Source organism: Oncorhynchus mykiss, chromosome 8 (assembly GCF_057628025.1).
Source record: "Oncorhynchus mykiss isolate SJ-2025 chromosome 8, ASM5762802v1, whole genome shotgun sequence".
Taxonomy (NCBI): Eukaryota; Metazoa; Chordata; class Actinopteri; order Salmoniformes; family Salmonidae; genus Oncorhynchus; species Oncorhynchus mykiss.
This window is the reverse complement of record NC_143029.1, coordinates 54,895,954-54,922,282: the sequence shown is the minus strand read 5'-3', so window position 1 is coordinate 54,922,282 and position 26,329 is coordinate 54,895,954. Positions and strand designations below refer to the sequence as shown.

Here is a 26,329-nt window from a genome sequence, read left to right as displayed (position 1 = left end):
AAATCGTCAGACTCGTAATGAAAAAAAAGACTTCCCTGAGGGAAGCTAGCATGTTACGCGAGAAAGCAACAAATCGTCAGACTCGTAATGAAAAAAAGACTTCCCTGAGGGAAGCTAGCATGTTACGCGAGAAAGCAACAAATCGTCAGACTCGTAATGAAAAAAAAGACTTCCCTGAGGGAAGCTAGCATGTTACGCGAGAAAGCAACAAAGAGGCAGACAAAACAAGGTGCAATGATAAAAGCATGTTTAATAACAGTAGGAGCGACTGTACTACGGCAGCGAGAGAACAAAAGCCACATACAGATGTCTTTAATCCACCAGATTCACAAGGGTCACGTAAGAGTCTCCCAAAGGGTACATTAAGGCCATTTCTGGTATGCTGGTTGAATCAGAATTATCTGGTGATGGCACACAAATTAACGGTAGCCTGATTTAGCGTACTAAGTTTGTGGCAATTAAAACCCATTGTTAAGAGAGAAACATAGTCGAGATACAATTGTCATCGCTGAAGAATTCAAAATGGATTACTGGGTTTCCTTGTCTCTGATTTCAAGACCTTTATGACTAATGAAGTACCTTTTAGAGGAGGGGGGCTAACACCAACAATACAAACAGTAGCACCAGGTAAGTACAACCAGACATGTTTTTGTTTCTCTTTTACTAGTGACAAGGCGTAAGACATAACGATGGCACGATTCAGTTAGAAATCACTGCAATTCAGCACAGAAAGATTCATTGTTCCCAAAAGATAATTGTACTTTCCAGCCCGTAAGTGCTAACCACACAGATACAGCTGGTTAGTTTCATCTAGATTTGTCACGGGGGGACATGTTCCCAACAGCTGAACGACGGGTCATACAGCACATTCTATTCTTTACTGTTCAACAGGACACTTATCTCTGGACTTTGGGGTCAGCCTTGAATACATGATATAGTGCACATGGTTGGAGTGAAAATCATTTATTACATTGTTAATTCCAACCCACACGCCCAGCGGATGCATCTTCTATGGTCTCTTCCAACAGAATACTTGTACCTCTTTAAAATACCAAACTATACATGAATTATATGATCTCTATCTTAAATAATACGTAAGGCGACTTGGCTCACAGTGTTAGGTTATGTAACACCTGGTTTGAATGGCTGGGAGGAGTGCTGTATACTAAGGTTGTCTAGGTGAATGACCTGCCTCAGCAACACATTGCAGTTTCCTATCCGACAATTGGCATTGAGTTGACATATGCTCTGCACTAACCAAACACTTCTGCTCTTTACATTAATAGAAGGCTCTGATGATGTCTACTTCCTCCATTGGTCACTGACAACCCAGGTGACTCCCTGCTAAACCAGGAAGTTATTAATAAACAGCATGAGTCAATGGGGAGAAGATACAGTCAAATGTCCCAACCCAGACTCCAAAGCCTAAAATACATTATATACGGTCATTGTAACACACATGACAGCAGATACGATTGAAGACAAATAACAGACTTGTTAAAGTGATGGATGGATACCATGGCTAAATCCACTGAGCTAAATCAGACAGAAACTAACAGTCAATGTCCCAATGTACACTGCCGTTCAAAAGTTTGGGGTCACTTAGAAATTGCCTTGTTTTTGAAAGAAAAGGCATTTTTCTGTCCATTACAATAACATCAAATTGATCAGAAATACAGTGTACACATTGTTAATGTTGTAAATGATTACTGTGGCTGGAAACGGCTGATTTTTAAAGGACTATCTACAGTTGAAGTTGGAAGTTTACATACACTTAGGTTGGAGTCGTTACAACTCGTTTTTCAACCACTCCACAAATGTCTTGTTAACAAACTATAGTTTGGCAAGTCGGTTAGGACATCTACTTTATGCATGACACAAGTCGTTTTTCCAACAATTGTTTACAGACAGATTATTTCACTTATGATTCACTGTATCACAATTCCAGTGGATCAGAGGTTTACATACACTAAGTTGACTGTGCCTTTAAACAGCTTGGAAAATTCCAGAAAATTATGTCATGGCTTTAGAAGCTTCTGATAGGCTAGAGTCAATTGGAGATGTACCTGTGGATGTATTTCAAGGCCTACCTTCAAACCCAGTGCCTCTTTGCTTGACATCATGGGAAAACCTAAAGAAATCAGCCAAAACCTCAGAAAAAAAATTGTAGACCTCCACAAGTCTGGTTCATTCTTGGGAGCAATTTCCAAATCGCCTGAAGGTACCACGTTCATCTGTACAAACAATAGTAAGCAAGTATAAACACCATGTTGTGCACCGGGGCCTCCCACTCCTCTTTCTAGAGCTAGTTTGTTCTGTTCTGTGAAGGGAGTAGTACACAGCGTTGTTCGAGATCTTCAGTTTCCTGGCAATTTCTCGTATGGAATAGCCTTCATTTATCAGAACAAGAATAGACTGACGAGTTTCAGAAGAAAGTTCTTTGTTTCTGGCCATTTTGAGCCTGGAATCAAACCCACAAATGCTGATGCTCCAGATACTGAACTAGTCTAAAGAATGTCAGTTTATTTGCTTCTTTAATCAAAACAACAGTTTTCAGCGGTGCTAACCTAATTGCAAAAGGGTTTTCTAATGATCAATTAGCCTTTTAAAATTATCAACTTGGATTAACTAACACAACGTGCCATTGCAACACAGGACTGATGGTTGCTGATAGTGGCCCTCTGTACGCTAATGTAGATATTCCATAAAAAATCTGCCATTTCCAGTTACAATGGTCATTTACAACATTAACAATGTCTCCACTGTATTTCAGATCAATTTGATGTTATTTTAATGGACCATTTCTAAGTGACCCCAAACTTTTGAATGGCAGTGTATATTCTAACTGTTTACTGTATGTTATGTATGTAACTATGGCAAGTTCAAATTGAGTGATAAAATACAGCATTTTCATTAAAGGGAAATGTTACAGGCTTTAAGGCAAGATTGATGGATGAGTAGTGGTTTTAGATCCCAATTCTCCCCGGAAAATAAAATACAGGCAACATTAAGAAGCAAACAGATAAATAAAAAGGCTTCACTACAATATAGTGCAAGGCTTTTTGTCCTTGAAGGGGTTCTCTGAGGCAGGTATGCCCATGAGCAGAGGGTCGTACTTGGCGTGTTCGCCACAGTAGTGCATGAGGTCCGCAGAGGCCTTGGATACCTACAGGGCAGAGAGACATGAGAGTGTGATTGGGAGGGTTTCTGCCGACACAGGAGTCTCACACATACACACCCATCCTACAAGCACGCGTAGACACTCACTGATAACAGATCATCCTTAGCTGCAAGTTGGTGTCCATTTAGAGAGACATTCAGGTAAGGACCAGAAAATGTACTTTATTGTTACTCAACACTGCTTTCTACTCAGTCTAACTTTCAGCATACCATACCTTTATCCTCTCAATACTGGCCTCTATCCTCAGCTGTTGTACTGTCCTCCTGGCTTGGGCTATGTTGTTAGAGCTTGGCATCTTCGATGACATCTTGGCCTCCACACCACTATGTGCATTAAGTATAACAAAAGTGCCTCGTAGAATAGAACGTATAATGAATAAACACAAATACAAGTACAGCAAATATATAGACAAATTGGACAACACTTACCTAGTCAAAGACTTGAAATCCAACCTTATTGAGTCTTGGGAAAAAAAACTGCAAAAAAAAGAAAAACTGATTAAGGGCTCTTTTCAATCTGTAACGCTGAAGCATGACAGATTGCGCGATAGGAATGTAAAGGTAATTTCCAACACATCTTTGACACATGAGAAGCAGTTATGACACTTTGCCAGCCACTTGAAAAATCACCGTACGGTAGAGCATGTCATAACAAAGCAATCATATGTCGGCAAAGGGACCATAACAGTAAACAAATAATAGAACGAAAGAGCACAGTGGTGGCTTTTGTGGAGGAGGGTTACTGTTGTGTCAACAAAGTGTGATGTCAATCAGTTCTCCATTATGTCTTTGCATGATATAACCATGTTTCAGTGGTAGGAGAGACATTAAAGAGGCACTGCAGCTGATTGCAACAAGGCTAAACATGAGGGTTAACGGCTTCTGCTCACACACTTTCTCTTCTTAGGCTTTTACCATAAATAACATCACAAGGGCTTCCTCATTGTGCACAGAGACACACGACGCCAGAGTCGGTAGTACACACACACACGCACGCACACGCACACACACACACACACACATCCAAGCCGAGAGCAGCTACCCCAAAGTAATGTGGTGGAAACTGCTAAACTGAGCAAAATATATTTTTGCTCAGTTTGGCACCCTTTACATAAGATAAGGTAGTTTAAGTGCACCAAAGTAGAGCAGCGGATCTAAAGTAGAGAGTATAGTCCTGAGTGGTCATGAACAGTGGGGTGAAGTTCACAGTTGCTTTGGAGGAGACATTCTCTCGGAGCTATAATTCCACTTCCTGATAATCATTTACAGGGACGATGGGAACATGCCTGGACACATCCTCTACTCGGCTTCCTGGGATCTCTGGTTTCGGTGTCTTTTTCCCTCCCTCCTTCCCTCCCTCCCTCCCTCCCTCCCTCCCTCCCTCCCTCCCTCCCACACACACTTTATCTTTTACTGCCAGAGACAGGAAACCTTTCGGCAGAATATATTGTGTAATAAACAGAAACATCACATGTGCAATAAAGAGGCCCACATAAATGGAGCACTACCTCCATTAAAAAAGGTCTGCCTCATTCCAAGTGCTCTATAAGCTGAGACCGTTGGTGTTACTCAAATCCTCAACTAAGCCAATCAGCATCCAACGTTAACAGTCCTACAGTGTGTTCCTATTCCAAACACACTGTCGAGGAATTACCGCAGACTGAAATGTAAGAACTAAACGTCTGCAATCAGTGCAGTCTTCAGAATGTCATAGGAGAGTTTGTAAAGAAATGCATAGAATAAGTAAAGGATTTGAATGCAAATACACACAACGTAACAATCAAAATACAAAAGTGTGCACAGGGCCAGAGCTGGGAGTCAAGCTCTCCTGTTCCTCCATTGGTTAGAGTGATTGGGTTGTTTTGTTTGACCCCTGTGCCCAACAGGATGTGGTCCCTTCTGAGGGCTTTGATGCTACAACAGGAGTCCACTGTATCTCTCTTAGTGTCCAGGAAGGAGGGAGGACACTTGTTTCCTGGCCTGACTGATTAAAGCATGACGCTCCGGAGCAAAAAAAGCTAATTGGAAAAAGCGGGAGACAATAAGGATAGAGCTTCAAAGCTTTGTTGCTGCAATAAATATGTCAGATACTTTCAATTACTTTCTTGATGTAGCTTTCCGTGTACAATACAACCAATGTCAAAAAAAAAGTCAGTGCCACAAGTTCAATCTCTGCCAACCCCGCATGCCAGTGAAGATAAATCAATCTGAAACCAACAAAAAAAAAACTATGCAGTTTTGTTTCTTATTAACTCTTCCGGAGACTCTTCTGGCCGAGAGTTCTGAGGGGTAAAAACTCCCTTTTCCCACCTAATGTTTTTTGCTGGGTCATTTCCTGGTGTTTAACTGACATAAATGACCCAAGCTAACAGAGTTGAACAGTCAATGACCAGAGGAGAAAAATATGTTGCATCCTCCTCGGACAAAAGCGTGATACCATATTTTTTGACATATTCTGGTAATAAATGACTAGCTATTCCTTGTAAAAAATCAACTACTCCAGCATCCTTGGTCTCCTTAGAAACCACGATGAGAGACTCATTGTGTAATATTCAGAGCAGGGCAAATACTGCCACAATGAAAAGAGCAACCTGTTCACAGTCAACAAGTTAAAGAACACCGTTAGGGTATCACTGGCGAAAGTAAAGACCCCTCCTGGAAGCAGTAAACAGCGACCAGATATTTATTTCCTGTTCTTGGAAAGAAGGAAATGTAGGCCAGAGCAGTTTAGCTAATTGTGTTCTGTTGTCCCTAAAGGAAGACAGTGCTTGCATTACCTAGGTCGAACAGGGTTCTGCTGATTCTGATAGAGCTGCAGTCAGTTGATGTTGGCTGTCACTTGGCAATATTTAAATTCAACCTGAAATTCGTAGAAGTTCACAGTGCATGCTTACAAAGAACAGAATATGGTATACAGGACCAGCTTACCAAATGACTGTGTAGCAGAGGTAAGCTGGTCTTGGATACTGAAGCCTCGTACAGCGATGGTACCTGAATTAACTGTCGCCCCCGAACCATAGAAACTCTTCTGTGGCTTCGAAAGACCAGTTCAACCAGCCTGTAGTGAAAGGGAGTTTTCAGACCTGCCCAAGTGAGTCAGGTTGGCAAGCCTCTAATCTGACGCCAACCAACACCACCACCATCCTAATTGACTTTGGGAGGGCACCCCCATCCCCCTGCAGTAACTCCAAGGCATGGGGCCACACAGGCTTCATCATACAGTAGTTCTACCGCCTAGGATCAGAGAGAGGACCACCCCATAACATAGCCCACCCCATCGTCCCCCCAACACCACCCTCCAGCCCTCATATGTAAACCCCAACAGGACCACCAACAGCACGGAATAGAGCAGGCCCACTATTCTACTGTACCTTACACACACACACACACACACACACACACACACACACACACACACACACACACACACACACACACACACACACACACACACACACACACACACACACACACACACACACACACACACACACACTCACCCACACACATGCTATTAATTAACATTACATTCCAAGCACAATGCTTGGGAGTCCTTGTGAGTCACTAGAAGGAATAGAGTTTGCTCTGAATAGGCTCTGTAACTCAGTTGATAGAGCATGTCACTTGCAACGCCACAATAGTGGGTTTGATTCCCAGGAACACCCATATGTAAAATGCATGCATGACTGTAAGTCCCTTTGGATAAAAGCATCTGCTAAATTACTTATATTATATTCAGCATATTACTTGACTCCTCTGACAATATGTGTGCAGCTGTACAGCTTTGCCTGACGCCAGCACTTATAAACAAACATTTTTGCAGGAGTTTAAAAAAAATTATTTAACGTCATCATGATTATATCTATAGAAGGCTATGGCTTATTGAAATGTGTTAATTTAAGTTGTCTATAGACATCGTGTGAGGCTATGGGCTTCTGCCAAACAAGTGGTGACGCCAAAGTTTCCTCTTTTGCATGGAAACAGTGTAATGGCGCGATATTTGGAGTCTAGACAGAAGTCTGTCTCTTTAAACTTTTTTTGAGTTCAAAGACCTGGGCTGTGAGCCAAAATCGGTCTCTCCCTCACACACACAGGGTGTTTTTCAATATGCATATTACCGTGCTCCGAACACGCACATTTGGAGCACAGGGGGGTCGGAGTATGAGTCCAAATCAAACTATCCGAAACGGAGCACCTATCCTGCTGTGTAAATTCTCCTAAACTGCTACAAAAAGTCAAATCTGACAAAAGCTGTATCCCATCTAGTCAAAACCCATTATTTTTGCTTAAGCTAAATAAAATAAACTCTCACAGCTCATATGTTGCCTTACTACAATATTTGATACGTTAATAAATATATACTGTGTTAATTTTGGCATGTTTACCTGCCTACAATTCTCTTACTATGTTAATCTGCATAATTGTAATTATTTGCCTACCTTCTCATGCCTTTTGCACACAATGTATATATAGACTCCCCTTTTTTCTACTGTGTTATTGACTTGTTAATTGTTTACTCCATGTGTAACTCTGTGTTGTCTGTTCACACTGCTATGCCTTATCTTGGCCAGGTCGCAGTTGCAAATGAGAACTTGTTCTCAACTAGCCTACCTGGTTAAATAAAGGTGAAATAAAAAAATAAATAAAAATACTATGGGCTTGTGCATAGATCAAGTCAGTAGGGCTAACTAGCTAGCAAGCTAGCCATGAAGAATTGACAGTTATTCACCTAGCTTGATAACATTAGTTTTAGGTGATTTTTTGCTGTTAAACTAGCTGGCTAGCTTGATTATTACGATTCACATATATTAGGTTGTCGTTGGTGATGAAATATCACTTCCTTACATTATAAAACACTTTTTTTTTACATTACATTTTTGTGATTTAGCCGACGGTCTTATCCAGAGCGACCTAGTGTATTCATCTGAAGATAGCTAAGTGGGACAACCACATATCACATTCATAGTAAGTACACATTTTCTCAATTAAGTAGATATCAGCAAAGTCAGAGCAAGTAAGGGGAGTCTTCAAAGTTATTCCTGCAGGTCGCAAAAAGCAACATTTGCATGACGAGCTGAATTAAATCTAAAAAGCTGTCACACCCTGACCATAGTTTGCTTTGTATGTTTCTATGTTTTGGTTGGTCAGGGTGTGATCTGAGTGGGCATTCTATGTTGGATGTCTTGTTTGTCTATTTCTATGTCTGGCCTGATATGGTTCTCAATCAGAGGCAGGTGTTAGTCATTGTCTCTGATTGGGAACCATATTTAGGTAGCCTGGGTTTCACTGTGTGTTTGTGGGTGATTGTTCCTGTCTCTGTGTTTTGCACCAGATAGGGCTGTTTTTTGGTTTTCCACGTTCATTGTTTTGTAGTGTTCGTGTTTATCTTTTTGTTATTAAACATTAATCAAAGAAACCACGCTGCATTTTGGTCCGCCTCTCCTTCACCACTAGAGAACCGTTACAAAAGCTTTGAAGATAAAAAGCTTGCGGTACGCTCAATGCTCCGTTGACATTTCACAGAGACACGCTTGTTTTTGTGAGAAGTCTTTGAGAAGAAGGATGACGAGTTGAACGGGAATACGAGCCTGTTAAGGAAGTTCATTCTCGCACAGCATCCAGCCTAGCTGATGCGATGCTGTGCAATTTCTTATTTTTTTACCACTTTTTTTCTCTGGCCTCCATTGATTTAGTCACACAAATTTTGGCCATCATACAAGGGTAAAACTCCAATAACTTTTGAACAGATTATGATAGAGACATGAGGTTCATTTTCTTAGAGGATTATCTACACATGACAAACGTATGTGGACACCCCTTCAAATTAGTGGATTTGGCTATTTCAGCCACACCCGTTGCTGACAGGTGTATAACGTTGAGCACACAGTCATGCAAATCGACAGACAAACATTGGCAGTAGATAGGGCTGTGGCGGTCATGAAATGTTGTCAGCCTGTGATTGTCAAGCAAATAACTGTTAATTGACAGTAAAATGTGGTCTATTTCAGAAGAACAGAATAGCATACTCTGAGTTGTCCTTATGTTAGATCCTGATCTGGCTATACCATATGGCTATGGGCTACACTAGTTCATTTAGCAGACATTTTTGGCATTTGGCATTATTTGGCATTATTTCATATTTTTTTATAGTATGAAGAATACAATTGAACGTACCTGAGTAAAATGAACATAGCTGAGTAAAATACAAATTATATTTCCTCCAAATTATTTGAGGGAGTGTGCACATGTGGCTATTCTGTGTTGAGTATTTAACAAAGAAACAGGTACATGCTGAATTTAGAGTTATTTATGTAACTTTAGTTGTGATACAAACATTGGGCTATATGTTTAAATTAATAATACATTGTAAGGCTGCATGATGCGACTCTAATGATGATTTGAAAAAAGTTGCATGAACGGCGTGATCTCTGCTTTGTTATTTTGCGCAGGCTGTACACGATTCATCAGTATCTCATTCACAATTTGACAAGCACTTGATAATGCATCGCATTTCCCAGCAGCATCCCCTTTGTGTGGCCGTAACGCCCCCTAAATAAATACATGCCTTTTGCGGCCAGCGGCCGTTGTGCCCTTGGGCTGAATATAATAATTGGAATTCCCTTCTCCTGGCTGCGTGCTACGAAGCCCCTCTCACTCACATGACTATCCATCATGTGATTGGGTCTTTCTCACAGGCTGCAAGTGAAGACAGACACATCAGGGATGCAACTGCAAGCTTCCTTATCCTATTCCAAGGCGCATGAAGCTATTGGAAGAACTGTCCACATTTACTTTTTGTCAACCAACAAGATGAGTAGGCCTAACAAACAGCAAAAACACTAGCCTATGTCAACCTACTATCCCCCATAATACAAAGGTTGACCTATTATATTCTGTGCAAAAAATAAATATTCCAAGCATAGTCTGGGACAGTTGTGGGTATAACCGCAAATGTTACATTAGCAGGACAACACCCTTCTCAAAAGTGACCGCAAATGCGATTATGCATGTAATGCTTTTATTATAAAAGGTGTGTTTATATGGTGAAAATTATCTTCCCCAAACTTGGAACTCACTCGGTGCGGATTAATGTGCTTCATTTTGCGAAGTTAATTGGCCACTTTAGTTGTGATACAAACCTTATCAAATACAAATAGGCCTATGGGCTAGGCTACATGAGTTGTGATACAAACCTTATCAAATACAAATAGGCCTATGGGCTAGGCTACATGAGTTGTGATACAAACCTTATCAAATACAAATAGGCCTATGGGCTAGGCTACATGAGTTGTGCGACTATGATTTTTTTTTTTAATCGCTAAAAAAAAAAAGGCATGTACTGTTTCTTGCCTTAAGCTGGGTATCATTCATAGGCTAATATTGTCACCCATCAGACTACTCTTGATTTAATCGTCTTGGCATAATAAAAAATTATATACAGTACCAGTCAAAAGTTTAGACACATAAATTCAAGGGTTTTTCTTTATTTTTACTATTTCCTACACTGTAGAATAATAGCGAAGACATCAAAACTATGATATAACACATATTGAGTCATGTAGTAACCAAAAAAGTGTTTTTAGATTCTTCAAAGTAGCAACCATTTGCCTTGATGACAGCTTTGCACACTCTTGGTATTCTCTCAACCAGCTTCATGAGGAATGCTGTCTTTAAAGAGTTCCCACATATGCTGAGCACTTGTTGGCTGCTTTTCCTTCACTCCGCGGTCGAACCCATCCCAAACCATGTCAATTGGTTGAGGTCAGGTGATTGTGGAGGCCAGGTCATATGATGCAGCACTCCATCACTCTCGTTCTTGGTCAAATAGCCCTTACACAGCCTGGAGGTGTGTTTTGGGTCATTGTCCTGTTGAAAAACAAACGATAGACCCACTAAGCGTAAACCAGATGGGATGGCTTATCGCTGCAGAATGCTGTGGTAGCCATGCTGGTTAAGTGTGCCTTGAATTCTAAATAAATCACATACAGTGTCACCAGCAAAGAACCCCCACACATCACACCACCTCCTCCAAGCTTCATGGTGGGAACCATACATTCGGAGATCAGCTATTCACCTACTCTGCGTCTCACAAAGACACGGCAGCTGGAACCAAAAATCGCAAATTTGGACTCATCAGACCTAAGGACAAATTTCCACCAGTCGAATGTCCATTGCTCGTGTTTCTTGGCCCAAGCAAGTTTCCTCTTCTTATTGGTGTCCTTTAGTAGTGGTTTCTTTCCAGAAATTCAACCATGAAGGCCTGATTCACAAAGTCCCCTCTGAACAGTTGATTTTGAGATGTCTGTTACTTGAACTCTGCGAGGTGCAATCTGAGGTGCAGTTAATTACTGATTTCTGAGGCTGGTAACTCTAATGAACTTATGCTCTGCAGCAGAGGTAACTTTGGGTCTTCCTTTCCTGTGGCGGTCCTCATGAGAGCCAGTGTCATCATAGCTCTTGATGGTTTTTGCGACTGCATTTGAAAGTCCAACTGCACTTTTTAAAGATTGACTGCACAATTTTACAGATTGACTGACCTTCATGTCTTAAAGTAATGATGGACTGTAATTTCTCTTTGCTTATTTGAGCTGTTCTTGCCATAGTATGGACTTGGTCTTTTACCAAATAGGGCTATCTTCTGTATACCACCCCTACCTTGTCACAACACAACTGATTGGCTCAAACACATTGAGGAAAGAAATTCCACAAATTCACTTTTAACAAGGCACACTTGAGAGAATGCCAAGAGTGTGCAAAGCTGTAATCAAGGCAAAGGGTGAGAAACACCTTCAGTTTCACTCCACAGATGTAAGATCTGAATTTGATCCCCCTGTTGCAGGATAACTTAAAAAACAGGTACTGTACTTGAGGTTTAAAAGTGCCTCTGAAGTTTATAATTTCCTATTTGAAATTTCAAACTTGATTTTCCATAACTAAAAATGTATCAACCCCTACAAAAAAATGGTTAATTAATGCTAATCCACATAATAATTCACATTTTCTGTTGCTGCAGTGTTGTTTTCCTGCTGTAGCAAGTTTGTCTCAAATTAAGATCCTACAGCTGTATGTTTGCTGCAGGAGTTCCCTTGTCTGCAGGGGAAAAGCTCAAAGTTGCTGTTCACACCAGTCGAGCCGTGCTCTTTTGCCAGTGGGAGCATTTTCCAGCTGAGTCTGTGAATAAAACAAAATAGTTTTCTCCTACAACACCATCATTGTGGTTCATAGAAGAGCAGCCCCGCTGGCAATCACTTGTTTACAGTAAACACTTCGTTGTGTTCACTTCGTTACCCAGTTTACCGAACACCATAAAAGACCATTGGTTTTGCTGAGTAAAGTAGGAGAGTTTTACGAGTCGATGAGAGAGAGAAACAGAAAAGCTGCTGATGGTAGGAGCTTGTGTTTGTTGAAGTGTGAGAAACATCGAGGCACTGAGGAGCTAGAGAGGATGACATCATTCCATTCCCACAAGAAAAACTGCTCAGAGTTGTTCAGCCTTTTAGCTTGCCAAGCAACTGTTGTCATGCACACACACTGGGGTTGGGACTGCACTGGTCCAGTCTTTCTGTTGGATACCTTTTGTCACCTAGGCCAATTGAATAGCTTGGACAACTCGAACAGTAGTCGGTGGATGTTAAAAATAGAAAGATTAGATCATGCAGACAACTCACAAGGTTCCAGTGTTTGGAAGAATGTAGTGCAGTGAGAGTTCAGTAACTTCATAAACCTAGTGGTTATTTGAGCTGCACCATTAGTAGGTTCACAGAGAAAAAGCTGCAGGGGTGAGACATTGGTGACGTCAGTTCTGGGGTAAAAGATGAGGAAAAAGTGCACCACCCAAAGAAGAGGGCATGGTTCCAGAGATAACTTAGCTTGGGTGACCCCACCCAGTCTGGTATTAGCATTGGTGGCAAATGAGAGTCAAAAGTAATCATTAAGTAAAGGGCCTGTGTTCTTGGTACAGCCACCCCCAAGACCGTGTTAGCCTGCTGACCTTAAGTCCTGATATTATCTCTGGAAGCCACCATAACACACCACAAGTATTCAGGTCTCAGACCAGGTGGCTCGTCATATAAAGCTATGCCAGTGAACTACCTCCACCGACTACGGAAGATTACTTGATATATTTCTGTTTCACACACACAAAAGACACTTGTCCAGTACTGTACTCATATAGTCATTCCCTTGTCCACACATACCTCCAGACATACATGCACACAGGCGCTCTTTATTAAAGAACGGTCCTGTTGCTTTTAGAGGTTTCACCCAATGCTCAGCAAGCTCTGGTCCAACAGCACAACACAGCTCTGTCTAGACAGCTGCCTCTAGACTGAACTCATTTCAGAAGAGTCGACAAATCCCAAATTCCCATGTAATTGCTTTAGGCTCATTTCTGCCCCATGCACTCTTCAACCCATGTTGAGTCTTTCCTGACAGAGCAGCCATAAAAGTGTCCTCTAGAGATAGAATGCCCGCCTCTGGGAAGAAATGTTATCCTGTTAGCTGGACTATTTCTGCATTCAACATCGCTGTCGTAGAATGTTTGGCATGAAAATGTCTCGTAGGCGAATAAATCAAATCAAATGTTCTTTTTTCACGTGCTGAATACAGTTTCTCAGTCGCGTACAAGCAATTTTTCGATCTGTGTGGAAACATGTCTATAGCAGGACAGCGATGATCAAATGCTTAAATACATTTACAGAACTTCTGATCATTTTCTTGCCTAATTACCCAACTTGCATATCTTATAACAACTTATGCAAAACTTTAAATAAAAATGTCATCAGTGAATACAAAATTCACTGTTAAGTGTTTTGTTCACAGAATTGAATACGTTGTTTCCCTCAGAAGAGAAATGTGTGCAATTGTGTTCCCTGTTTCCGGCAATCAGTACTTTTAAGTAACTTTAGGTAACTCATAAGACATCATCCTCGATACTAACCACGTTTTCATCCACAGTTTTATGCCAGTTAAGTCATTCTGACTAAAAAAATAATTCAGGACAGCTATGACGGAAACAGGAAGCTTCTGTACAATTTTACAAATGCTGACAGATAATTTGTTTGTTCGACATGGTGGGATCTTTTTATGTCGGTAAAATGTGATATATATATATATATATATATATATATATATAATATAATAATATAATATAATGTGACCTCCCACGGGTGCAGTGGTCGACGGCACTGCATCGCAGCGCTGAGGTGCCACTACAGCCTGGGGTTCGATCTCAGCCGGCTCTGCCTGGGAGACCCATAGGGCGGAGCACAATTGTCCCAGCTCTGTTCGGGTTTGGCCGGGGGGGCTCTAGGAGCTCTAGCGTCTCCTTGTGGCGGGCCGGGCGCCTGCAAGCTGACTTCGGTCGTTAGTCAAACTTGGTTTCCTCCGACACATTGGTGCAGGCTGGCTTTAAGGTCAAGCGAGCAGTGTGTTAAGAAACAGCGCAAAAATTGATATGTCACGCGATGATATGGTGTGTGGTCCTCCCACTACGACTCAGGAAATCATGCAGTTTATTAGGCTACAATTAAATAACTGACGATGAACTTCACAGGGTGGTGAAAGTGAACGTTGATCTCGATGCTCCTTTCCAATAAATATTGAGAGTCTGATTCTGGTGACATAATGATCGATGCTTGACTGTCATTTGACAAATAAACATATTATCCATAATAATCTCATTATGTAGACTAGCCTACCCGCGCAGCTTTTCCGTACTGTATCTGTGAGCTGTTGGCTAGAGCGCAGGTGTCAAATACCAGAGTGGGCACATTTACTAATAACACAACAAATTTTGTGACAAAACAGTAGAGTTGAAAATGTGATGGAAACTCGACATGGCGGGATCTTGTGAACTCTGTTTAGAAAATCTGTAACATTGTTCCAAAAAAAATGTGTTTGAGAAACTCTATAATGTTCCCATATGCAATAATACCAACAACCCATGATTGAGACTTTACATCTTTATTCGGTACATGAAAACAAGCGAAAAACAACATTTTGTGTGCACTACGTCATCAGGCACTGATTTTTTTATCTTCAACAAGTCCGTTTGGTGGAAACACACCACTGGTGAGAAAATGTGCATCATTTATTTTCTTTACGCGGATTTAAGAATATTTGCACGAAAATATGTCACCAATTGGATGGAAACCTAGCCATTATAGAGCTTTGTTTTGGTGTAGATTGAAGCCTATACATTCATATCAGTTGTTTTTCTCCATTGTATTCACCTTCCCTTATTGCTATTGTGGATTGTGTTTCTGTGCACCATTGGAAAGTCTTCAAAACAATGAGCAAACCAGCCTTTGTATTGAATACATGTCATTGGACTGTTATGATACTGAGGAAATAATCCTGCACACAATGTGCTTTAAAAATATATATTTCATTATTTCATATTTCAAAGAAAATGTATCATCGACTGGGATTATTAAAAGCCAGACTTAACTTTTTGTTTTGTCTGCTTGGACTCAAGCAGACAAATCTTTTGGCAGGCAGTCGTGTTCTTTTGACAAATCTATTTGCAATTTTGACTGTAAAACATAATTATGATGAATGTATTTATGTTTTAGGAAGGCAACTACTTTTAAAAAACACATTTACTGTTTGCAAACGGCCACAGAGCTCTGATCCTTGTGAACTCTGTTTATAAAATCTACAACCCATGATTGAGAGCCCACTCTGGACATTTGCGGTGTTTGAAGAAGAGTATATTCTACAAATAAGATGTCTAAAATGAGCATAATCAAAAAGAGTACTTTTGAGATATTTATATTTTGCATGTTGAATAAATGAACATGTTTTTTTATTTCAGAATCTAGAATCATACTTCATAATTGAGAGAAAACTATAACGAGTATAATGACACCAAGATGTTATCTGCATCATGTACGGTTCACAGATCACATGGTCTTACAGGAGACATGCACATTATACTGTTGAAGTCGGAAGTTTACATACACTTAGGTTGGAGACATTTAAACCCGTTTTTCAACCACTCCACAAATTTCTTGTTAACAAACTATAGTTTTAGCAAGTATTTTAGGGCATCTACTTTGTGCATGACATAAGCAATTTTTCCAACAATTGTTAACAGACAGAATTTTTCACTTGTAATTCAATGTATCACAATTCCAGTGGGCCAGAGGTTTACATACTGTGCCTTTAAACTACTTGGAAAATTCCAGGAAATGTCATGGTTTTAGAAGCCTCTGATAGGCTAATTGACAGCATTTGAGTGAATTGGAGGTGTACCTGTGGATGTATTTCAAGGCCTACCTTCAAACTCAGTGCCTCTTTGCTTGACATCATGGGAAAATCAAAAGAAATCAGCCAAGACCTCCAAAAAAAATTATTATTGTATACCTCCACAAGTCTGGTTCATCCTTGGGTGCAATTTCCAAACGCCTGACGGTAGCACGTTCATCTGTACAAACAATCGTATGCAAACATGAACACCATGGGACCACGCAGCCGTCATACCGCTCAGGAAGGAGACACGTTCTGCCTCCTAGAGATGAACGTACTTTGGTGCGAAAAGTGCAAATCAATCCCAGAACAACAGCAAAGGACCTTGTGAAGATGCTGGAGGAAACAGGTACAAAATTATCTATATCCACAGTAAAACGAGTCCTATATCAACATAACCTGATAAGCCGCTCAGCAAGGAAGCCACTGCTCCAAAACCGCCAAAAAGACCCAGACTACGGTTTGCAACTGCACATGGGGACAAAGATCGTACTTTTTGGAGAAATGTCCTCTGGTCTGATGAAACAAAAATATAACTTTTTGGCCATAAGGACCATCGTTATGTTTGGAGGAACAAGGGGGAGGCTTGCAAGCCGAAGAACACCATCCCAAACGTCAAGCACAGGGGTGGCAGCATCATGTTGTGGGGGTGCTTTGCTGCAGGAGGGACTTGTGCACTTCACAAAATAGATGGCATCAAGAGGATGGAAAATTATGTGGATATATTGTAGCAACATCTCAAGACATCAGTTAAAGCTTTGTCGCAAATGGGTCTTCCAAATGGACAATGACCCCAAGCATACTTCCAAAGTTGTGGCAAAATGGCGTAAGGACAACAAAGTCAAGGTATTGGAGTGGCCATCACAAAGACCTGACCTCAATCCTGTATAGAAGATCTGTGGGCAGAACTGAAAAAGCGTGTGCGAGCAAGGAGAACTACAAACCTGACTCAGTCACACCAGCTCTGTCAGGAGGAATGGGCCAAAATTCACCCAACTTATTATGGGAAGCTTGTGGAAGGCTACCCAAAACGTTTGACCCAAGTTAAACAATTTAAAGGCAATGCTACCAAATACTAATTGAGTGTATGTAAACTTCTCACCCACTGGGAATGTGATGAAAGAAATAAAAGCTGAAATAAATCACTACTATTATTCTGACATTTCACATTCTTAAAATAAAGTGGTGATCCTAACTGACCTAATACAGGGAATTGTTACTAGGATTAAATGTCAGGAATTGTGAAAAACTGAGTTTAAATGTATTTGGCTAAGGTATATGTAAACTTCCAACTTCAACTGTAGTTCTAAAAGTGGGCTACATTTTCCAATTTCAGCATTTTAAATGTCCTTCCACCCAATGAAGTTCCTAATGTTAGAATTGCCAGAACAATCTGAGATACCAAAAATATTTTAATCGTGGAATCGCCAACTTATAATGTACTTTTATGGCTGTTGAATACTAATACATCGCGAAGCAACTGCTCTTGATGTATCCCATCTTGATCAAGCAATCTTCTGTCTCTTATGTAGCGGGCGTAAAAGAAACACAGTAGAACATTGGCCTGTTGGAAACTACATCTCCCTACTACATCGCACAGTACTGGCATGATCTGATTTATCTCAGGATAAACTGCAGCTCATGTGCACATTGAGCTCACAGAAAAAAAAACGTAACGAAATGGAATTCAATTAGTTGTCTAAAAAACAACAAATAATTGACATACACGTTGAATTGCTCAGCACTACCCACTTGTAAAAAAATGTATCCTTGTTCACCCTTTACTTGATGTAGGCCTAAGCATCTTATAAATGCAAACAGTTCTGACCTTTCATCATTCCAGCCAGTGATTTCTTCAAGAACGGAAGTGCATTGTTTAATATTTTAACAGGGCACTAGAGACCATACACACACTGTTGTCATGGTCTTCCACAAGAACTACATTTACGTGCAGAATCATTTTTCCCAGGGTGTGGAGAAGGGGTCTTTAAGGCCATTGAATCATTGCACTAGAATTCTGCTTCAGTGTTGGGGGTAAACCTAATGGTAAACCTAATGGAATTTCCCCAACCATGCACGGAATTGAGTTATAAATAGCTTGTGTCAACTGACAGTTTCTTCTCCATGACCTCAGTGAAGGGGAATGCAGGCACCTGCCCCACATCACAAGACCATAATCACAAGGAGGAAAGGACAGAATGTTTATTATATATCCTGATGCCTATTCACCTTACCCCTATACCACCATTACTCCAGTATCCCTGCACATTGTAAATATGGTATTGGAACTGACTGACCCTGCATTTGGAAAGTATTCAGACCCCTTCGCCTTTCCCACATTTTGTTACATTACAGCCTTATTCTCAAATTGATTTAAAAAATAAATAAATCATCAATCGACACACAATACCCCATAATGACGAAGCAAAAACAGGTTGTTAGAAATGTTTGCAAATTTAAAAAACTGAAATACCTTATTTACATAAGTATACAGACCCTTGGCTGTGTTTCCATTAATCATCCAAGAGATGTTTCTACAACTTGATTGGAGTCCACATGTGGTAAATTCAATTGGTTAGAAATGATTTGAAAAGGCACATACCTGTCTATATAAGGCCCCATAGTTGACAGTGCATGTCAGAGCAAAAACCAAAAGCCAAGTCATGAGGTCGAAGCAATTGTCCATAGAGCTCCGGGACAGGATTGTGTTGAGGCACAGATCTGGGGAACGGTACCAAAACATTTCTGCATCATTGAAGGTCCCCAAGAACACAATGGCTGCCATCATTCTTAAATAGAAGTTTGGAACCACCACTTCCTAGAAGTGGCCACCAGACCATCTCTGTAGCAATACACCAATAAGGCCTTTATGGTAGAGTGGCCAGATGGAAGCCACTCCTTGGTAAAAGGCACATGACAGCCCGCTTGGAGTTTGCCAAACGGCACCTAAAGGACTCTCAGACTATGAGAAACAAGATTATCTGGTCTAATGAAACCAAGATTGAACTGGCCTGAATGCAAAACGTCACATCTAGAGGAAACCTGACACCACTCATCACCTGGCCAATACTATCCCTACAGTGAAGCATGGTGATGGTAGCATCATGCTGTGGTGATTTTTCAGCTGCAGGGACTGGCAGACTAGTCAGGATCGATAAGATGAACGTCGCAAAGTAGAGAGAGATCCTTGATGAAATCTGCTCCAGAGTGATCAGGACCTCAGACTGGGGCGAAGGTTCACCTTCCAATAGGACAACGTCCCTAAGCCCACAGCCAAGACAACGCAGGAGTAGCTTTGGGACAAGTCTCTGAATGTCCTTGAGTGGCCCAGGCAGATTCCGGACATGAACCTGATCGAACATCTCTGGAGAGATCTGAAAATAGCTGTGCAGGGACGCTCCCCATCCAACCTGACAGAGCTTGAGAGAATCTGCAGAGAACAATGAGAGAAACTCCACACCACAGGTGTGCCAAGCTTGTAGCGTCATACACAAGAAGACTCAAGGCTGTAATCGCTGCTAAAGGTGCTTCACCAAAGTACTGAGTAAAGGGTCTGAATACTTATGTAAATGTCATATTTCCATTTGAGTTTTTGCAAACCTTTCTAACAACCTGTTTTTGCTTTGTCATTATGGGGTATTGTGTGTAGATTGATGAGGAATAAAAACAATTTAATACATTTTAGAATAAGGCTGTAATGTAACATTTGGAAAAGTGAAGGGGTCTGAATACTTTTGAATGCCCTGTGGTATGCTTACATACTTTCTTGTGTTCTTCTTATTTATATTTCTTGTGTTTTTGTTCTACCTTGTTATTTTTTACATTATATTGTTATTATAACTGCAGTTCTTGGGTTTTGAGCTTGCAAGGAAGGCATTTCATTGTACTTAACTGCAATTGTTGAAAGTAGACTTCTGCATATAGGTGTATGATTTGTTAAACTTTGCATTCAATGGTTTTTGCTTGGCATACATTTTAAAGTGAAAAAGTGAGTCTCCGCATCACTGGCGGTGTCCCAGACCCCTGGTGGAGTGGGTGCGTACACCACTAGGTAACACTTGCCGCTTGCTGCTATATGCCAGGGAGATAGCAGCAAGCGGCCACAATCCAGTGGGGGAGATGCTGCTTAGAGAGCAGCCTCTCCGAGCTGGATTAGCAAAACAGACAAAAGGCTGGTCACACAACCGGATATCCTGTGTCTGTTCAACGTACGTGCGTAAGGCTCGCACCGGACACAAGGCATGTAACCTTTGTTGCTCTTCTGAAGAAAAAGGAGGAGGTGAAAAGGGAAATAGCTCAAAAACGAAGGACGTGTAGGACATAGCCATGACTTTTGGTGCAAAGGCCGCATTTGGACGCAACATCACCTTAGAGTGGCCCGGGGCGAACTGAGTACAGGAAGGGTGTACGGACAACGCGTGGATGTCCCCAACACGTTTAGCCGAGGCCAAAGCCATGAGCATGGAGGTTTTGTAGGGGAGGATCGTCAGATGCAACCAACTCCAGAGGCTCAAAGGGACCTGCACACAGTGCCTCCAAAACCAGCCAAATCCCTTGTGGGCGCAATAGGTTTAAAGACCGGTCTGAAACGTTGTACACCTTTCAGGAATCACACAACCAGGGTGTGAGCCCCCGGTGAGACTCTGTAAACTCCCACATGAAAGGATGAGATAGAGGCCATGTACACTTTTAGTGTGGAGAATTCCCACCCTGCTCGAAAAGCTCCTGTAGGAACATAGGATGCCCCTCTCAGAGCACTGAACTCAAGGTTCAAATCCTTTATCTTGTCACGAGAGTTCAAATGCGTGCCACTTATTTGGAGACAGCCCTCTTCTGGAGGGTGCCTTTGCAGACTGAATGGTAGCATAACATTGTGAGGTAAACTTCTAGCCATCAGACTGGCCCTCTCGGGGCCCATAGGAACCAAATCTCTGGCCTTGCGTGCCAAACCTGCCAGTGCGCCTGGGGCAACAGGTCCCTGCACAATTGAAGTTGCCACGGGTCCCCATCTAAAATGCAAATGATCTCTGAACAGGAAGCTGCAAGAATCAATGACAAGCCCTCCCGGTGCACCCTTTACAATGTGGGCTGAACAAGAACCATTGGCAGAAATGAGTAGAGGGTCCGAGGCAACTGGTGAACCAGAGTGTACTTTCCCAACCGGGCACTCGGGTCCTTCATTGAGGAAAATAGATGACACTGCATGTCTTCTCGCTATGCGTAAAGATCTATGTCGGCCCTGCCGAACCTTCTCCATATCTGGGCATCTACTCAGGGGTGTAGCCTCCACTGCTGAGAAAGATACCAACCCCCCGCAGATAGCAGATCCATACCCAAGTAGAGCCAACCAGGAACATGCATTGATCGAATTGAGAGGAAATGCACACTGCTCCACAGCAACAGCAATGGGAAGTGAGCCAAGGTGAGAAGGGGGAGGGACCGAGTCCCCTCCTGCTTGTTGATGGTACGTCCATACTCCCCGAATTGAGTAACCCTCGAACAGCATACCTCAGCCTTAGGGGGACACATCTGTCATGACCACCTTGCAGGACAACACCTGGCCAATGAGAACCCTTTGAGACAGTAGCCAGGGATCCCTCCACTAGGCCATTACCGAAGACATGTCGGGGACACCTGAAATCAACCGGTTTAGGTGGTGAGATGCATCCAAGCATGTTGTTAACACCCCAACACTGGAACAGCCACATCAATAACAGACCCAGGGGAAGGCCATCATCCCCAGTAGAAGCAGGAACCTGCAAAAACTTACTGTGCGTCCCAACCAAAATTGTGCAAAGCAGAGCTGGAAACCGGACACACTGTCCGTTCATAGAAAAGCGTGGTTTACGCATAAGTCTTTCTTGAGACGCAGGAATGGAAAGCGCTGCAATGGGGTTAGACAGCTGGTTTACAATAATACCTAGAGACTGAACATGGAACACCAGCCTGGATGTGTGTAACACTGCTTGTTCCCTTGACTCTGCTGCTCTCAGCCAATCATCCAGACACACTCAGATCCTGGCCCTTCATAGGTGCCAGAGACTCCTCCACCACCTTTGAAAAGACACGAGGCGATAGGGACAAGCTATCACTTCGTAATGGAACCTCAGGAACTTTATGTGACTTGGGTACAGGAATGTACGCATCCTTTAGGTCGAAGGTGGTGAACCAATCGCCAGGACACATGGACCGTAACAGCCTCCGGTTTGTGCGCATTTTAAACTTACAAACTCTGAGATGCTTGTTCAGGGCATGCATATCTAGAATGGGGCGCAAAACCACGTCCCTTTTGGGAACCAGGAAATACAGACTGTACCAGCCATCCTGAATTGTAGCCTCCAACCCGACATCATTGTTTGCATTACCCAGGGCGACACTACACATGCGCGCCATTGGTCGGAGCAGGCAGTGAGTCTCCCATAAAGTGAAATCTGAGGGGGCATGATGCCCACTCGTGGACTGTGAGAAATCATTTAAATGTATATTTTTTTTAAAATCGGCACCATTCTCTATAACCTTGTGTCTGGGGAAATGTTTTATTTAACTCACATGTTGAACTCGAAAACAATTGGGTTGAAACATTTTAGATGCAAACGTTTGCCTGAAGCCTCATCCACTCTGGATTCAGGGGCTTCGACCATCAGTGATGTATCCCGATTGGCCGGCGGAGCTCTGCCTGTCGGCCTTCTGGAAGGTGCCCCTCCCCGGCATCCAAAGGACCACCGAGGGAGAAAAGCGGGCAACGCCTCTAACTGCTTATTTTTTACTTGCATAGCCTCCAGGGCCGAACAACCCACTGGGAGCAATCGGCTAATCGTGCTACATATGTCTGTCCCTCTATGGCACCTCCGAAAGTGTCAGCCAATGATGATGCTGTGCCACCACAGTAGCACCCATGCTCTTCCCGAGCGCCAGAGCGGTGCACTAGGACATGCGCAGAATGGATCTCATCCAGGAGCTCTGTGTGGGGCTTACCTGTGGCCAAAGCCGTGCCCAGCTCCTCCAGCAATTCTGTCTGGTAAACCTGCAGCACAGTGACAGATGACAGTGATCGAGCAGCCACCCCCTCTGCACGATACACCTTATCCAGCTGAGCAGCCGAAAAGTGACAGTGCTTGTTAGGGAGCATAGAATATGCATTGCTATGGGCTAGGTAGAGGGCTAGGTAACCAGATAGCTTGCCATATACCGGAGGCGTGTGCACCAGCCCTGCCCCCTCCATATCCCGTAGCGTGATGATGAGGCTGCCCCGGAACTAAGCTCTTCATCACCCGAGAAACCCCCGGAGCTGTCCAGAGACACCAAGTCGTCTCCCGAACCCGGGCCCTGTATTTAACTAGCCGGGTCACTATCTCCCTGCTGGGATGCTAGTTCCACCTGTTCTGAACATTGCCCCAAGTCCCTCGTGGCTTCCTGCACCTCGGTCCCAGCCAAGGCACAGACATCCGGAAAAAGGAAAGTCACTATTGGTAACTCCAAGCTTCGTCAACAATGCTAGTCTTTTCAGGGAGTTTGCAAGCAGTACATGGCAATGCGTCCATGGTCTGGTTAGAGTGAGGGCCGCCTAAGTGTGTTCCAAGGTAAGAGAAACTATACACGAATCGTGGATATCTTTCAGAGAACTAGTATAACAGCATAACTGGGGGCATGTTCTCGACACTGAACCCGGCTTAGCCATCGTCATCTCGGTTGTTTTCTTAGCCAGCTTACTCATTCCTCCAGCAAATTGAAGAATAACTAATTGTTATTGATAAGGGAGCAAATACAAACTTCAGCACACAACATCCAGGGAGTGAGCACGCTCTACCACTATGGGATAGTTTAATTGGCGCAATATAAGACCATCGAGTTTTCCAATTGTTTGTTTTAGTAGCGTGAATCATTCCTGTTCACACTGAGGTGAAGAGCGGAAATAACTGAACGAATGAATCCGAGCCTCACGCTTATCACCTGTGAAAGGTGGGGCTACCAACGAGGCGTAGTTTTCATTGGTCTTGTCGAGCTTGATTGTAGATCCTTCAACCGAAGTCGCGACAGTGTGACTTCCCCACAGTATGTTGTACCAAAGTTGACTGACTGAAAGGGAACCCAGCCAATGAGATGACAACATAAGCACCAATAACCTCATGCAGCAGTCCTAAAAATAGCCTGGCCAGTGGAACACTGGCTAGCGACCGTGGAGTAAGCAGGGAACAGGAGGAGTTGCCAGCTGGGTAGGATCCAGATTCCAGACAGTGGGTCTTCCAGCGAAGTGCACAGGGGCCCTAATTCTCCAGTAATGGGGCCATTATCAGGTCCCAGGCAGCCAAAACAAACAGAGGCTTTATGGGAGATAATGTCTCTAAGACGTCACCACAGACGCAAGAGGGTGACATGCAGGAGCCACGGTGGCCAAGTGGCAAAGGCAATGCCTGAAAACAGGGAAAGTTGTGAGGACTGGAGAAATAACACCTGAGGAATTTGAGAGAAGAGGAGATGAAGTGATAGAAAGAGGGGAGGGAAAGGAAAGTGTGAGGTGGAGGTGAGAGAGAACAAAGTAGAGACTGTGAAAAATAGAATAAGTGTGAAGACAGAAAGAGAGAAGCAGAGAAAGAGTGAGGGAGAGTTTGAAACAGAGTGAGCAGAGAGAGAGATAGAGTTCAGATGGGGAAAGCAAACACTGCAGCTGTATGTGTGATGCCATAGGCTCTGTGCCAAAATCTGCTCCAGCAACAGTAGCACCATAAAACTTAAAGCTATTGTGTCCTCTTGCTCTCGCCTCTCCTCTACTGAATACTGCTATTCATGATGCAGGCGGAGTGATACTTCACAATTCAACACCAATCTCCATCTCTCGCCCCAAGAGAGCCCTGACTGTATGGAACAATAAACAAAGTATTCTTTCTGTCCACTCCCAGAGCTAGTCCAGCTTCATGTACATTACTACATTACTGTTTCCAAAGAGAGTAGGTGGCATTTTACAAGGCTAAAGGTCCACGGTGCACCCTGCATTCCGCCCTCTCCCTCCTCCTCCCTCCATCCGGGGCAGGTTTAGGGGTGAGAGAGCAGGGACAGGAATAATGGCATACGCACGTCATACCAAGCAGAGGACAACAAAGGGAGCGTCATAAAAATTGGGTTTATTTTCCATGTTGAGAGGAAGTTGGCTTAGTAGAAAGTTGGAACAGGTTTGAGAGGGGAGGAGAAGACAGACAGGAATACAGTAGGAGCTAGCCAACAAAGGACTTCAGTGCACATCAGCACACCATATGGGTCTTTGATATTTCGCTCCTGGCCAATCAGCAAGCAGGAACATTCAATTAGTGACAACATTCTGCCTGACAACATAATCCCTGCCAAATTCATGATATGCCACAGCCTCTTGTGCATTATCATTTTAGCACGTTTATAAAGGAACCATTAAACCATTCACTACAGATGGACACGAAAGAGAGAGAGTGTAGCCTGTCCACATCACCTTTTATGAGACAACATCAGCTGCAGCCTCTGCCAAGAACAATCATTATAATATCAATAGACATGCACTAAGCACACCACTGGTGATAAAAAAAAGTGCTAAAGTAACAAACATCACTCTATGAAAGGGCAAATGGTGGTCAAAAACAAAAAGCACACATTTCCATGTTGGCACCATTTCCTCTGCAAGAAGCAAATGAATTTACCTATTTACACATTTTCAGAATGCGTGTGTGCTGTGTAAGTATGTGTGTGTGCATTTGAGCAGTATGCATGTGTGAGAGAGTGCACGTGTGTCATGCCTCAAACTACAGCACTGCCACCACGAGTTAATGGCATCGTTAAATCAAGGAACGTTTGAGCACATGCACATCCTACATCTGTGTCAATAGTATGTTGACCTTTGCCCCTGCAGCTCAGAGTTCAACTCTTTAGGCAGACT

At 42.7% G+C, this 26,329-nt stretch overlaps 1 protein-coding gene across 6 annotated transcripts in view; it reads right to left on the bottom strand.

Annotated features, from left to right (window-relative positions):
- Positions 1 to 230: 230 nt before the first annotated feature.
- gng12a (G protein subunit gamma 12a) overlaps positions 231 to 26,329 on the bottom strand; it is a 60,740-nt gene continuing 34,641 nt past the window's right edge. The window contains exons 1-4 of one of the 6 annotated variants that reach the window (XM_090242397.1): positions 19,034 to 19,147; positions 3,610 to 3,657; positions 3,396 to 3,504; positions 231 to 3,166 (exon numbers count right to left, since the gene is read on the bottom strand). In XM_090242397.1, the coding sequence (XP_090098523.1) occupies positions 3,041 to 3,166; positions 3,396 to 3,504; positions 3,610 to 3,657; positions 19,034 to 19,053 (303 nt within the window). In that variant the 5' untranslated portion in view covers positions 19,054 to 19,147 and the 3' untranslated portion in view covers positions 231 to 3,040. 6 annotated transcript variants of the gene reach the window in all.